A 16,970-nucleotide genomic window follows, 5' to 3' on the forward strand; every position below is an offset into this window, starting at 1 on the left:
TAGAACAAGCGCTCCCATAACTTAAGACCCCACCCTGTTCCTTCCTAGTTCTCCTCTTTGTGAATGTTGAACACTCAGATCCCATGTGAACTCTCATTGGCTGCACAGTTGATTTATGAAATCCAAGAGGGAGTTATTAACTCAAACCATGTGTATGAGTGTGCAGGACTCTTGCCAGGCCATCCTCTCATCTCTCTGCAGGCCCATCACAAATCCTTTGAGAGTTCTTTGGGAACCTGCCCATCAACAAGCAAGCAGTTTTTGCTGTGGAAGACATTTGGCCTCTTTGTCCTGTGTGTTTAATCCCAGAGAAAGGGAAAAAATTACTTTGCTCTCTAAATGAAAGAGTGTTGAAGTGATAAACTCTTAGAGCAACAAGTGATGGCGTCACCTTATTTAACAGTGTAAATATGTAGGAGTGTTTCAACGTTACACAGAACTTAGGTTAGATTGATGTTGTGAGTTATTCATTAATGGCTATTTTTTAGTCATGTCGTCCATCATCAATATGACAGAGTCTTTTCCCTGTTTACTGCTGCATGAAAGAACACAGTCTGGAATAATTTTGCAAGATTTTAAAGGGTACTTTAGAGGTTTACAAAATATAAATATATGAAATTAAATACATGGAGATTTTTTGGTATCAATTAGCCACACTTCAAGACACAGAAAATGGGCTCAAAATGTTGGCTATTAGTAACTTTATCACAGATACATTGGCGTTTAAATATGCATTAAAAATGTAAACTGTGGTTCATGTTGCACAACATTAACACTTAATGTGCTAATCATTGTTACTAAACGGTTAAAGATTCTACTCCACATTTTCATCCTTGTCTTTGGTACACACACTTTACAGGCACACTACAGTGCATTTTTACAGTAGATGACACACGCACACACACACGTATACACAGACGCACTCTCCCTCCTCTGGGATTTTAAGATTAACCCCCCCTTTCACCTCCAGACTTTGATGAGCCTCCATATGGCTCCAGAAATCTGCACTTGGCCCTCTCATTCTCTGAGCTTACGCAATTTATTTCAGAAACATTTGTTGCAATTCTCTTTACATCCTCACAGTAATCAATAAATCAAATCCTCTGACACAAGTGTGGAGAAATGGGTTTTGGGTCAGTTGCTTTACAGAGAGGCCTGAATGGAGAGGTTGGGCTTTTTTCAGTTTGAATACTTGGAAAATCTAGCTGTTTCATGCTAGATTCTCCAAAGTTGCCTAACCCATCTTTGATCAGCAAGCTAATAAAGGAACCATTTACACATGATGATTTATAGACATCCTGTTTATGGGAACACACATTCTCACTCTTTAGTCTCATGTTTCTTGTCGAACTTGCTCCGCCACTTTTACACTCAGTGACTAGACCCTGGGGAGTCCCTGGTGAAAAGAATACTGGATTTATGGATAGTATCCTGTGAGTGACTTGACTTAATGATAACCATGAATAGATATTAGGAGAAAGTACAACAATAAAAACCTTTATACAACACCATATTTCCAGCTAGGCTGATGATAGCCTGTGTTCTTGTGGTGATAAGATGACTCCTAAGCTTTAGCCTATAGTCATATACATTGTCACTGAACTTCTGTTGTTGAACAAGTATTCAGATCTTTTACTTAAGAGTAGTTACATTGCAACACACACGCAGTAATGTTCTGTTTTTGTTTGTACTTGGTGTTGATTTTGGAGGAACATTATGTCAATAAGGGTAGAATAACTAACAGGAACAGCTATGTGTATGCCATATAATTCAACAGCACCACAATCTACAGCCAGAATGATCATAGAGTTGAATCAAAACCTCTCCAACAGTTTAAAAGAAATCTGAATATATTAACCTTCATGAAGGTTGGATTTATTTCATGGTTGTTGTATTAGGCAGCATAATTTCTACCTAGCTGCATCTGATAAACTGGCAACTGAGTTTATTTGCACATTAAAAATACAACTATTCTGTAAGATATGATACGTACACTAATATTCACATACATATATACATACACATACATATATAGAGAATGCAGCTAGACAGATACATAGGCCAGGCCGATATATCGGCAGTTTATTACAGATATATTTGCATCAGTGTGTGTATGTTGCTGTAAAATGTCCCTACTAAATATGTATCATAGTCACAATTCTTAAAAAAACAAATCAAAGGGGTCAAAATCAAGCTTGTTGTTTACGTAAAAACTTTTAAAAACTAACTATTGGCCGACAGATTCAGTATCAGTTGGGATTTCATATGCACTACACCTTCATAGACTCACATATGTGAATTAAAAGTAAAAGTGAACGTACCAACAGAAAAGTGGCCTATTTGAGTGTTATTATATATAATATTATTGGATAATTACTACTGATGTTATTGTGTATGTTGGTTGAGGTTGCGCTAATTTTAACTATTTTATATACTGTTGGGTAGTTTAATCTATAACAGTGTATATATTTTTTTAAACTCATATTTTGTGCTTCTAAAATCTTAATTTCTAAAGTCACTGATAACTAAAACTGAGGTAAAAAATACAAGTACTGCACATTTGTACTTGAGAACATACTCTACAGTACAAATTTACAAAGTTATATTCCACCACTGCTGAACTCATTAACAAATGGTAATTTTCCTTTCTGTGAAACTTTATCAGATAAAACAAATTGTTTCTTCGCTGCTGCACACTGCAACTGGCTGTACTCTGATTTTTCCACTCAGAGTTCAGAAAGTCATTCATGTGATTACTGTTATCCAGGTGTAACTCAGTCCATTACTCACTACTAACATGAACCTCCTGTGCTGATACACATCACTTATGAGCAGCTGAATAACTCAAACCAGACAACGTCCAAGGACGTCCATACTTTCTATAAAACTAACTGACAGAGATGAATTGAATTCATGTATTTTCATCTTTTGTTTCTCTCTCTCTCGCTCTACTCTCTCTCTGCAGAAGTGGAAGCCAAAAGGCACAGCTCTGCAGCACATGGTGAGTGGCCTCTGCCTGGACAGTCAGACCCCGACAGGCCCTCCAGTCATCACACAGTGTCGCCCCCAGATGGCCAGCCAGTCCTGGGAGCCACAAATTGTCACCTGAGCCACTGTAGACAGGGGAAGAGGGAGAGGGAGAAGGAGGAGAGGAGAGGAGCAGATTCTGGACCTGGCCTGCAGAAGGACTCGGGGGTTCACATCTGCACACTGTCTGTTGCCTTGCTGAGGGATGAAAGGAGTGAGAATTGTACTTTTGTGATGTCAACTTCAAGCTCCTGCTCATTGTGTCTCTGCGACAAGAGCATTGCTGAAAACATTTTAAGGCCTTGTTGAGCAAAACATCAGAGGTCTTTTGTGTACAGTGCTTCATCCCTCGAGGATGCTGCAGTTCTTTTACGTAATCTAAGCTTTTCACTGAAAACTGTTGCACATCTCACTTTTTCATTTCTGTATCTATCCTGATCAACAATATGCTCAAAATTGGTGTAGTGAGGATTGCCTCAGAACAATTGAGTGCATACTATACTGTAGCAAATGTGTTGCGGTGTACCTGACCTACTCTGAGTAAAAGTCACTGCTTGTCTTGTTGCCTAGGACCAGGGCAGCTTTATGTATAGCCATTTAAATCTGAGCTTTTTTTTTATTGTTGAATAGCAGTCTTGAAAGCACCATGCAAAGCACCTGTTAAGAACATTATTTATTGTTTTGCATGGTCAGACCCAAAGAATGTTTTTTTCCTGTCTCTCTACAAAGTTTTATGTAAATATTGGAAGCAGACAATGGCTTGGTTTTTGTGTAAAGTACTCTATATGTTGTTTGAAAAATAAAATGTGGTAACAAAGGAATTATCGCTCTAGTTATTTGCAAAAAACAATGGAATATTGTTCTGTTTAGCCTTGTTCGATCTCCAATAATGTTGCAAAGAGGAGTGCCTTTTCATTACACAATAACATCCGATCTTTAAACGCAACTAGTAATATAATTTTAAATAACACAAGATACTTTTAACATTTGTGTCATTTTTTATTGCAAATACAGTACTGTCTTTAACAAAAGTTTTAGGAAGGTGTGGAAAACTGCTATAAAGTAAGAATGCTTTCAAAAATAGGCATCGGTCACACAGGGTCCTGATCTCAACATCATCAAGTCTGTCTGGTATTTCAGGAAGATGGAGAAGCAACTGAGTCTGTGTAAATCCACAGAAGGACTGTGGGTAATCCTCCGAGCTGTTTGAGCCAACCTACCTGTCGAGTTCCTTCAAAAATTTCATAATATTGATTTGATTTAGATTTTCCTTCTGTTCATTCGCTTTGCATTTTGTTAATTGATAAATATAATATATTACCATGTCTGTTTTTGAAAGCATTCTGACTTTATAGTATTTATTCCACACTTGGCTAAAACGTTTGCACTGTACTGTCATCTGTGCACTGCAAAGAAACTTTTGGGTGTAATAGCTTCATTTTGTATTGCAAAAGTGTTTACAGTTAATGTATTATTGTTGCATTTGTTCTGAATTACACAGACATGAGCTAGATAATTACAAGTGTACTTTACAAGTACCAGTGGTGGACTGTAAGAAAGTACATTTACTCAAACACTGCACTTAAGTACAATTTTGAAATCTTTTATACTTCTACTCCACTACATTTACACAGCTTTATTAGTGTTACAAGCTACTTTGCAGATTCAGGTCATAAATAAAAAATATAAGAAACAAATTCAATCTGCTGTATTATTATATATTAAGCTACACAGCAGTGCATAAAGTTGTTAAAATTAGGTCCACCTTTACCAGCGGCAACATTAAGGTGATGCTTACATTATTCTGAAATGGGTCTTTCTGCATAGTGAATACTAATTTTGTTCAAACTTTTGTTCTTCTACTCCACTCAAGTATAATTTTGAATACAGAACTTGTAATGAGTGTTTCTAACATAGTTGTATTGGTACTTTTACTTACAGTAAGTAGAAGACCAAATGTACTTCTTCTACCACTGACAAGTTCAAACATGTATGAAAGCAGGTTTCAAAGGAGGAACATATGATGAAGTGACAAAATCAGCGCAGAAGGTTGTTAAAAAACGTGAGGAGAGGAGGTCTAATTAAGCACAGTAAGTGAAACACCTGTGTGGTGCGCCAACGTTAGTGAAGTTACACTCTGTGACCACAAGGGGACAGAATATCCTCACACATATGTTCGAGGCTCACCAGCTACATTTTATGACTCAAAAGTCCTTGACAGGTTGATGGGTAAACACTTGTTGCAAAAAAAAAAGGAGCCATAAAGAACAATGTTTTTAAGATAATCAAGAACAAACGGGGAGTAACATTAAAAAGAAGGAAGAGAACATGTGTGTGTCTGAGAGGGAGATTTTCAAAGCTGATTCATGGCACAAAGAAATACACTGGCATGACAATAATAATCAGCATAACAGGCTTGACAACGTTATTAACTTAAGTTTTTTTTCCTTTGTTGGTTTTGCAACCTTCCAGGCCACAAAACATGCCACACTGCAGCTTAGTAGGCTCCTTAGCTATGCGAGGAATGCAACTTAATGCTGATAAACTCCTGGCCTTTTAAGGGGCCAAGGTTTCATCATAAGGGACAGACTGGGTGGAGGCAATCATGGCAGGAGTTGGAGAAAATACAGTATGATAAATACATATGAAAAGTCAAATCAGCTTTTAAATGCAACATATTGAGTCATTAAAACATGTTTGCCATTTGGGGAATAAAAACTCCTAAAAGAAAGAAGAAATGGCCACAGATCAAGACTTGACAATTGTTGTAAGGGACAACCAAAGAATATGTTTGAGAACACTAATGCGAAAACAGGAAGGGCATTAAAATTGTGGTCTGTGGTTTTACCCTTTAAACTGTGGTTTAGAGAGTTCCTTCACTACCAGGGCCATGTTTGCATATCAGCCAGTGAATATACAATGAAAGATCGCTCAGTGACTGACACGAGTGGTAAAATGTGACCAACATGTACTCACACACAAGTATAACTTTTAGATCCTTGTACTTTACCTGAGCATTGCCATTTTATGCTAGATTATACCTCATTTCACAGTTATTGTGTATTTCTGTTTTACATACAAAAATTAACTGAATGTCAACTTAAACATAAAGTTTAATGCATCCTCATGGATTAAAACAACCACAAAGCATGTAGTTAAAATTAGTTTCACCTCAAACAAATATTAAAGTTACAGGCTAGTTAGGCTACAGTACAAATTAATCCAGCAGTAATAATGATCCAATTTTAATGATATAAGTAAAAAAATAATGTAAATAATATAATAATATAACACTTGTAGGGGTCATTGTTATGTATGAGCACTTATTTTGCTGATAAGACTTCCATTATTATAATATTTAAAGTAAAGACCTTAACTAGTAAGACATTAACTTGAACTGAGTATTTTAACATTGTATTATTTGATCTAATAGATGTGATAACTTATTCTACCTCTGCTGGAGACTCATCATACACTCATTGCATGGTATTATATGCTATTCCAAATGTACAAAGAAAGAAATAGTTGATTTATAATTTGTAGTAATTATCTAAATCAGCAAAGTATCTAGCAACTCAAGCTATCATATAAATCTAGTAGAATAAAAAGTATATTTACCTCCAAAAAGTAGTGGAAGAGAAATCGCATAAAATTGATATGCTTGTGTAAAGTAATATTAACTAATATCCAAGTATCTTAAACATGTACTAAAGTACAGTATTTGAGTAGAAATACCCACATTCCACTCCTAGTCTACAGGCGCTATAACGCTTACATGTCTCAAAAATGCAGTGAAAGTGAAGTTTGATCCAGGCGATCCTGTCGACGTCTATCGATCACCTCCAATCTGCACGCGCCGGGCCAATGAAGTCTCGGGGAGGCGGTCCGTTGCTAAGGAGGAAGTTTGGTTGAGTCTCCGCGTAGCAGCCATTCAGCGGCGGTGGCTGAAGCGATTGGACTGCGAGCGTCCTCCTCAACACTTTCTGTGGAATTTGAATTATTTTGGCACTGCACGGGTCGTGATACATAGGTGACGACATTAACGGGGCATCGTCTGGGTCGCAGCGGTGATCACAGGTAGGTTGAAAGATGTGAAACGTTTTATTTTAACCACCCTGCCCCGGTAAATGCTTGTGTTAGCTCAGGGAGCTAAGCGGCACTAGCTTGGTGTTTTTCGGATGCGGCACACGCAGCTATGTTAGCTCAACGGCTCTTAGCTCCCTGTAAACCCAATTACATGGCATTTAGGTTACTAGCTCGCATGTTAGCCTGTCTAGGAAACAGAATGAGGAAAATGTAGAGGTTGTCTAGCATCTGTCATGGGAGTTGGAAAAGGTCTTCCTCAGCTCTACCGAATGAGCTAAGAGGTTAGTTATTTAGTTAGCTAGCCAACGCCAAAGCTATCGATACTCAACTTACCTGGTTAACTTTAGAGGTGAACGTTACTCAGCAAAATAACGTTAATGAACCTTGCTCGGACTAAAATTATGGAATAGCTATCAGCTAGCACATCACTTCTAATATAATTTCTCACGTTGTCACACGGATTACTTGTGTTATATCATCGTTACTAATGTAGGGTGGCGCTCAGGAGATTGATTCATATGCAGTTTAGTGACATGGCAAGTTTGTAAAAAAAAAAGTGTCACAACCTAGTTAGAGTCGCAACATATGGTTAAAAATACGGCAATCAGACAGGTTGATCGCCCTGGAGATATAAACTGTGACTCAGTCTCAACAACACCCTGAATATTTGTGAAGTGTGATAATGTGCCCTAGATTATCATATAAGGTAATGGTATCATTGCTAGACGTTTAGTTTGCTCCACAGAACAACCACAGAGCAAGAGATTTCCATTCAGGGCTGCCATCCGTGATAAGATAAACATCAGTGGCCTGATCACCTCCACATGCAGACTTTACAAAGATAGCTAGCTGCACGGGAGATACAGCAGCACTCCCTTTCCACTAAAACACAGTAACCACATTTGGATTCTCTCATCAGCCATAATGGTTCATGAATCATGCGGGTTGTGACTAGAATAAGACAAGCTGAGTTATCTGTAATGGCTTATCAAGTTGTCAGCATTATGTAAAACGTTGATACACCACTGTTTTGTCCATTGTGAATAGGTAAACTGCAAGGTAGATGTTTATTGAACTGACAGTTCAATCTTTATAAAACTGATGTTACAGTTATATAGGGCTGCAAGTAATGATTCTTTTAATTAACGATTCATCTGCAGGTCATTTTCTCAATCAACCAAATAATTGTTTTGGATAGTAACTCTAAGAAAATAGTGAAAAATGGCCATTATATTGTCCCAGAGCCCAATATGATGTGTTCAGATTACTTGCTTTATCCTACCAACAGCTCAAAACCCAAAGATATTCAATTTTCTTACAATATATGATAATGAAAAGCAAATTCACACATTTCAGATCCTCAACCCAGCAAATGTTGGGCATTTTTGCTTGAAAAATGATGAATCATTGTTTCACTTAGTAACTCGTGGCATAGCTCATCTCAAAGAATGAGGGAGGCCAGATTGGCTATCGGTCATCAAACCCACTGTGCAAGTCTGTCAGCTGTTTGAGAGAGGCGGAGAATGTAAGAGCAAGTCACTGTCCGGAGCTCTGTGATTCACTCTGTGGGAGAAACTAGCGTTGCTATCAGCAGTTTGCTCCGTTCTCTAAGGAGAGGCCCTTTTTCTTGGCAGTGAGTTGTACATGTGAATGCTGAGTAGTGGTGCAACATGGGTAGATAAACTTGCTGTGCGATGACGCCGTAATCAAAGGGCTTCACTTTTGTCCCTTGATGGCAGTGAGATAGTTGAGCTTCTTGCCACTTATGGTGAAAGCAGAGCGAGCGTTCGTGTCAGTTTAGCATTCAGTCCTGTAAGAATGGGAGATGTGCATCTGTGTTTCTGTTCTTCTTTTACTACAATAAATGATCATGATAAGGGGAATTTCTCTGCGACCATCTCTTGAGTGCTCACCTGTCCTGTTTATTTGTCATGTTAATCCTTACCTTTGGCTGCAGTTTTGATGCGGACCATTGAATGTGCTGGCAATATCACTGCTTACTAGCAGTGTGGGCACACCGAGTATATTTGGAGGGATTATAAACAATGCTGAAATATTTACGTTGTGTGGGAAGGTGAGAATAAGGACATGTAAACTCAGGTGCATTGAGACGCCTGAAAATCCGGTTATAGTCCAAGTTAGTGGTATCGTTCATTAGGAGTGACAGTGTAATGGAAATGTGAGTGTTTTTGGTGGCATGAATGGCAGAGATAATGACAAATAATGCAGACAATGCCATTATTAAAGTTACAACAGTGTGATTTGTTTTGACACTCTCCTCTACCAAAAGCCCTAACCTTTTGGGATGATAAGAACTCCCTGTTCTGAGCTGATTGGGATTGGATCCAACAGAGACACTCTGAGAAGATCCAACCAGAGGGGAGGTTTCAGAATCAGGATCTCAAATGTGCAGCTGACCCCATTTCAACATAAGTAGCCTAAAATAGGTTGTGTGGAACCACAGAGTTGGCTTGAACTTGTGCATTTAATGTGTTTGTTGATAAACAGTGTTATCCTCTACCATGGAGGGAAATTGTTGTCATTGGTCATGGCCTTTTCACATACATACACGTTGGAAGACCTGTTTCAGAAACAGATTGTACACAAACCCAGACATACACAAGATGAAGACTGAAGAGCATCTTTAACTGTGTTTATGTATATGTATGGGGGTGGTGATGGTGCATTGGATAAGACACATGCCTTTGGTGTGAGAGACCTGGGTTCGAATCCACTGTGAGACACCAATGTGTCCCTGTGCAAGACACTTAACCCCTATTTGCTCCAGAGGCGTGTGACCTCTGACATATAAGTCGCTTTGAATAAGCTAAATGAATAAATGTAAATGTGTACACACACAAATCAGGTTAAGTTAACATGTTTATATTTGTTGCATAGTTTCTGAGCACTCTTAAACCCCCAGTTTCCATAATATGTGGTCAATAAAACAAATATTTACCTAAAACAGATCTTGTGTCATTTTCTATGTTGACTATATGAGATGCATTTGAAAAATTTGCGGTCCATTTGAAGAAATCATAAAGTAGCTAGCAGAACTAGCACTCACAACATTTTTCCCCCTCACATTACTTGGCATGCATGGCTTTGAATTCTTTCTCTGTTTTTGAAATCATGCTCCTACTGTCAGTGAAGAATGGTTATGTTACTACGGATGCAGTAACATAACCATTTAGTCTCACTGTTTCATATAAACCATGCAGTATTTGTATCTCTATATTTGACCAAACAAATACTGTCATCTACTGTAGAAGGTATGAAGATATGAAAAAACAAGCCTGGTGTGAGGGTGGGTGTTGCATGGTGTTTTACACCTTTGAATGCAGTTCTTTGAGGGTCCCCGTTTGTGACAATATCTTTAGCTTTATTAGGTCTGAGGGACATTGAGCTGTGTAAACTGTGAATTAGATCTGGGTGGGTTGGGGGTGCATCACTGTATGCAAGGAGTTGCCTTTCAGGTTTGTGTCAGTATCACTCCTCTCTGGGTATGGTATGGGGCTAAGGGACTCCTTTTGTCTCTCTGGGCCCCTATACAGAGTGATACCTGATCCTCCTGGACAGCTCATGCTTTATTCAGCCCTCTGATCTCTGGTTTAATTACGAGTGACCCAGGACGGAACTTTGTACCAGTTACCGGTGCCAGTTGTGCTAGACGTGTAGCCTAAGCCTGTGTGAAGTGTGTTTGTCACCTTACTAAGATGGAAGTATTTATGAAACAAAAAAATTAGATTGACCCAAAAGGGCACCAATATGTCATTACATTTACTCATTTAGCTGACGCTTTTATCCAAAGCAACTTACAATTGTTACATATGTCAGAGGTTGCACGCCTCTGGAGCAACGAGGGGTTAAGTGCTCAGGGACACAATGGTGGATGGGTCACAGTTGAACCCAGGTTTCTCACACCAAAGGCATAGTCTTTTCCATTGCGCCATCACCACCCCCATATGTTACAAATACATTGACTTAACTATAAAAATAAGGAATCAATTCTGCTAGGCATTTCATTTTATTATCTTCCACTGGCAGTGGGTTCACTTTTGCTTTCCCCACCCTCCTTGTTCTCTGGCTTCTCAGGTCAATCAATACTATTTTTACCAGCAATTTTTGACTATTGATATTTGTTATTTCATTTGTGATTTTTTTCTTCTTAGAGGTTTGTTACTTTTTACAACTAAATGTTAGTTACCCTACCTAAATCTAAACATGCACCCATGTGAAAGCTGCATTTGTAGCACAAATAAAAACCTTAATGTGTGTGACACAAAATCTGATTTTTGGATTGGCTTTATAAAACCACGGAGGTGCATCCCACCTCTCAGTTCCTCTGTGTACACTAATGTGAACATCTCGGTATGTGGTTGGTGTAATAACTCCCTGTCTCAAAACTAGGTGATATGTGTGACTGTGTCTGTGTTTATGTCTAATGACCCCCTGTCCATAGCATGGGTGACACTGATCCCATTCCCTCACACATTGTGCACAATGTCCATTTACTTGGCTGAGCAGTAAGTCTGCATGTTGCTTCCACTGTAGTTCTGTCTAATCTGTAGTTTAGTCCTGGTATTCCTTAGCCCCACCTACTGTCGTCACCCTGGACTTCAACGTTGGTATCAACGTTGACGTGAGACCAGTTCCCTAGTAACAACCACCATTTCAAGTTCGTTACAAATTTATTAACAAACTGGATAAAGCCATCAAGTTCTTAAAAAAACTCAGACACAGAGAAAGCAACACAAAAATAAAATTGTGACAGTTTTGAAGGTTATTTCCAGCCGACAAGAGCTGCAGCTGGCAGCACACTGTCTGTTTCCACCTGGGCATCGGAGGAACGTGATGTTTAACAAGCTTTATTACCTGCTGTAATCAGCTGTTCTGCTTGTTTTGGAGAGGAGGAGACCGACTTCGGCTCTGTGTAAAAACTTCCTGACTGATGAAAACTTCAGACCCAGTATTTAGCTTAACTCCATCAGATGTTCGCTGTAAACACACCGCTCCACGCTGGCTGCTCTTTCCCAGCAATACATTTAATGCTTATGTACAATCTCAGGCGGACATCGGTGAGACTTGTGTGGCTATCTGACTGTTGATTGTGATTTATTGGTTTGCACGGTGGAAAAGAGAGGAGCAGTATTAGAAAAACACCCAACATGATCGATGTAAAGCCAGTAGCCTCTACTCGCCCATTCAGAAATTTACTGCAAGGCAAGCCCCACCCCCCAAAGTACTGGTACTACATCTTATCGATTTGTTATTGTTTCTGTCTGGGTGTGTTTGGAAGCCCCTGTTTGACTCACAGTAAATTACATGAATTTCCCTCAAACCCTCCAGTCAGAGATCCTGCAATAAACATGGAAAGAATATCCGCCAATATGCTGCATTCACTCATTTATACTAAACAAAAGTTTGCAGGATAATCCCACAACCATGTGTGCTTTCACATAGCTGTCCGGCTTTCCGGAACCACTGTTCCCGTCTCAGAGGCGGATCAAATCGGAAACCCCCTTTCCGGTTTCCAAGTTCTGGAAGCCCACCAAGAATTGCATGCACCTCATGGGAAGTTCAATGCTGACATATGCTGAGAAAATGGATGCAAATCTCAGCAGGTAGCCTACATCATCTGTTCTGCTGAATTATGCACCTCTTAAGGTCCTTTTCAGACACTTTGCTGTGCACATTGATCAAAAGTGGTTATCACCACATCTTTTTGCTTAATCTCAAGGGTTGCTACTTCCACTAACTGTAATAAAGTATTGACGACAATGTTCATAAAATATACACTTAATATACGCAATAATTTTTTCTCATTCTGTGGGAAAGACTGATACTGAATTAAAATGTTTCTAAAGTATAACTATACAAAGTAAAGAGGCTTCAGTGTTTTGTGCAATGTTAACGTATTAACGGTTTAATATACAAGATATTTTTGCAGTGGCAACATACTGTTAAAGATCAGAATTGACTATCAAGCCACACTCCGGGAATTATGGTCAGATGACTGAAACCATAATTTTGTCAGTGTACTGCTGTATTATATTTAGGTAAAGCTCTTTTTCAGTTGATAAGACTTTTATACTTGTGTATTTGAGATGTTTGGCTTAATTTGTTTAATGTAAAAAACATTTTGTAGAGAATCTGTTTTCAGCAAAATAAGATATCAAATGAAATACAGATTTGGTATCAAGGCCTGAAGTCGTGAAACATCTCTTGCCACCCTGTTCTGAGCTCAGACTCTTTTACTGACTAGTGGTTTAAAGGGAAGCTCCTTCTGGTCCATATGGGTTTATTTGGACTGACGCTGGCTGTTGTGTAACTGCAATGTGTCTGATCCAAATTCCACTGGCTATTGTGTTTCTGTTAAATAACTGTACAGTATGAGTAGGCAAATAAGACACTCAAGTTTCATGTTGTAATTGAGTTATTTTATTATTGCAGCAGTGACTAAATTAAGTTGTAGTGGTTTATGAACTGTTTCAGGTCACTGTAGTGTTGACAAAGGAGGGAGGAGCAGCACACCAGCCAACAGTGTAGCCTAGTCTAATCGATGATGAATGTTCCCCAGCACAAGAAAGATGTCAATTATTAATGAGCTGAATATCATGTTCTGCCTCAAGTAGAGAGGCAGACCTTGAGTCACACACCAGGCTGTTGGTGAGAGAAAAATGAGACTTGTGTTGAATAGGTCAGAGTTAGGTTTACTTTGCTTTGTCAGTCCAGATTCCTCTCAGATAATGTGAAGGAAGTCTGGAACATGTAAGCCTTTTTCCTGGGCAGGAAGGGGTTATCAGTGGGAAAGTGTTTCCAGAGTGTTGCATCACTGTGCTGTAAGTGCTGCCTTGAGCACTGCAGCTTTTTGTTTACCACAGAATTACACGCACAGGTGTGCGAGCAGCATGTGTGTACACATTTGTTCCACGTATGTTTCATTGTAGAGAGAGAGGATGTGTGCATGTGCCGTAGCAGGTTTACACACTCCACCATTGCACCATTCCTCTACCACCAAGTGGTCTGCGGAGAGGGATGTCTGGCTTGTGAGAGTGCCACTGTGCTGAGTAGACAGGAGGGGAACAATTGCTTCACTGTGCTGCTTGTCCGTTTGGCCGCCTTCATGCAGCATTTCAGCGATGGACACAGCCGGCTTTTGGCTCTGTGAGCCGTGTTGACCAGGCCTTTGCCTGCTGGTCACTGACCCGTTGTGCCCACAGTGCCTGTAGCTCGTCAGGCCTCTGAGGGGCTGCCGATTATCCCACGGTAATTGGTGCCTGAGCTCTGGATGATCAAAGGTGCCCAGCTGATTGTAGAGCTCTGGTAATTTTCCATTCTCTGATGCTCTGCAGTCCTTGCCTGTTCGTCTGTCGTCCTGCCTGCCTGCTTGCCCAGACCCCATCTTTGGCCAAGGAGGGAAAGGGTTGATGTCTGTCCGCTTCATTATAATGCTTTCCTCATAAGAGATGACAGGGCAGGGCTGTACTTTCCTTGCCCTTTAAAAAAAAAAAAAAAAATTTGATTAAGTTCACGAATGTGGAAATACGGGTAGAGCTCAAAATCAGTTTCTCAGAATCAATAGATAATGGTAAGTTCACAAGTTCAAGCCTTGGAGCTGTAATTTGTCCAACAGCCATGTGACTTGGCAAGACACCTACACCCCAGTCATGTGCCATGCAGGTTTCTGTTCAGCAAAATCAGCTAGTATGCTCCTTTCTGTTCTGCTTGAAGGTGTGGTTGGTCTGTGACATCATCTGGTTAAGTCCTTGGTTGGAATGAAAACTTCCAACTCTCATACTAACCTCATCAAGTATAATTAAAGTATAACTGCCTTGCATGCTTGCTCATTAAATGTTGTCCTAAAAAGTAAAATGATTTTATTGCCCTAGTTCCTTCTTTGGTTGTAAAGAAAGACCTTGATTGCCTGGCTCCTTGGCTGTATGAATGGACGTGGTGAAATCTCTTCTTATGTTCATATTACATCTTTCTATTCCTTTGTACAGAAGAGTTTTCCAACATTTTTGGGAAAAGAAGGCGTCTACCATGACTGCTGAATCATTCCTGGCTCTGAAAATAAAGTGCCCCATGGAATATGTTGCTTGCTATTTAGAGACCATTGCTTACATAAACATTACTCTCCATGAGCTAATATATCATGGTGTTTTCAAGTGTACCATGTCATGATAAAATCTAATACTTACAGACATTCCTAGAGTTCATAGTCCAGCTTCACACCTTCACAGGTGTTTTCCAGGTGCCACAGAACCACTTTTTAGTAGAGAATAGCTTTTATTATACTTGTTACTTTTACCATTAAGACATCAGCCAATATTTCTGGGCCAACATAGCATTGTCTCAGTAGTTATAATAAACATATTTAAAGTAGTCGTGGACCTCCTGAATGTCATTTTCTAGAAATAAAGTCTTGTTCCACCCCTGCCTGAGTTGCAACATAAATCTGCTGGGTATATAGCCAGGTAGCACTGGCAGGTTGGCTTAATCTGTTGCGTAACTTGGTATTCTACAGTCATCCTCAGCTTGACAAATAGCCCAACCAGGATACAAAGAGCGCAGCTCAGGTACGTGGAAAGAATTCCTGAAATGAGTGAGCAACTCAACAGCTGCACTGAATACTACAGCTCCATTTACATTCGTGCTCGTAAGACCTGTTTGGTTGGCTGACTCCTGACAACAATACAACCCACCGTGCATCACTGAGTAGCTTCTAGACTCAAATAACTGTGTTGTTACAAAAATCTGTTTTAAGATAAGCTCACCTGATCTGGCATGTGAGTGAGGTAAACAATACATGATTTGTGTGTGTTTTGGCCTGGTCAGAGGGGCAGTGTAGTGATTTCATGTCTGTTCACTCAGCAGGAAGTTCCTATTTCACTCCGTCCTCTCATCACACCTGCTGCTGGACAAATACTGCTACTGACACACACACACAAACACACATACACACACCCCGTAAGGGCCACTGACCAATGGTACTGTGCTGCCATTAACCAATAGTGTTGTTGGGATGAAAAGCTGGATCATTGACAGCATATTGAGTCAGCGGCTGGAACCATGGAGTGGGTTCTCTTCTCTGTGTGATATTGATCCTTCTGTGAGTACTTTCCCATGTAATCTGTTTTCTTTCTTTGTCTCTTATTCTTTTTCAGTATTTCATTCACCCTCTTTCAAATCATTTTCACACGGCTACCTCTTTGTTATATCTCTGTCTCTGCTTCTTTGCCTTTTCTCTCTGTGTCAGTGTTGTCCTCTCAATCTTACTTCTGTGTTTGGGTGCATCTAAGTGACACACACTGTCAAGTGTGTATGTGAAGCATATCAAAGTGTCAGAAGTGTGTGTGAATGTCAGAAGCCAGCAGTCCGGCGTTTAAAGCCCCAGCAGAATACATTTACCCTGCAGCCATCTCTAGATGATGATTGGGAGAGCAGTGAATAGTGACAGGCCTTCATCACTCAGTGAACACAGTGAACACACATGCTGACACCATTTCCTTGCCTCTTATACACTGAGATAGCCTGCCTAAATGATCTTTCTGGCCCCATTAAGAAAACTAAAATAAACTGTGGTTGTGGTTATTTTTGTTTTTAGACATTATTGATGATTTGTGAATGTGTTTCTATTGGGACTACAATTTAGGATTATTAATCTCGATTATCAGAGGAGAGAATTTTTTTTTTTTTGCATCTTGCATCCACATCCTTTCTTTTCACTTTTTTTTTTCTTTTTAATATTAGCATAACAAATTGTGTTGCATCATAGGCAGGGACACTGGTTGACCTACTGCTACTGTAAAATGCTCTAAACTGCTCTTTAATCTTTGTTTACCAAGAAAGGG

At 39.6% G+C, this 16,970-nt stretch overlaps 2 protein-coding genes across 7 annotated transcripts in view; both read left to right on the plus strand.

The window, feature by feature from the left end:
* Positions 1-3,848, plus strand: part of galnt16 (UDP-N-acetyl-alpha-D-galactosamine:polypeptide N-acetylgalactosaminyltransferase 16) — a 41,748-nt gene extending 37,900 nt beyond the window's left edge. The window contains exon 15 of the mRNA XM_046062246.1: positions 2,966-3,848. Coding sequence (XP_045918202.1) covers positions 2,966-3,109 — 144 coding nt within the window. The 3' untranslated portion in view covers positions 3,110-3,848. The remainder of the gene's footprint in view (positions 1-2,965) is intronic.
* Positions 3,849-6,917: 3,069 nt separating this feature from the next.
* numb (NUMB endocytic adaptor protein) overlaps positions 6,918-16,970 on the plus strand; it is a 43,153-nt gene continuing 33,100 nt past the window's right edge. For 3 of the 6 annotated variants that reach the window (XM_046062239.1, XM_046062240.1, XM_046062244.1), the window contains exon 1: positions 6,919-7,104. The gene's annotated coding sequence lies outside the window, so the exon portion shown is untranslated. Of the gene's footprint in view, positions 7,105-16,970 lie in introns of all 6 variants that reach the window. The other 3 variants (XM_046062241.1, XM_046062242.1, XM_046062243.1) reach the window with 2 other exon arrangements.

Source organism: Micropterus dolomieu, linkage group LG11, assembly GCF_021292245.1.
Source record: "Micropterus dolomieu isolate WLL.071019.BEF.003 ecotype Adirondacks linkage group LG11, ASM2129224v1, whole genome shotgun sequence".
In the NCBI taxonomy this organism is placed as follows: Eukaryota; Metazoa; Chordata; class Actinopteri; order Centrarchiformes; family Centrarchidae; genus Micropterus; species Micropterus dolomieu.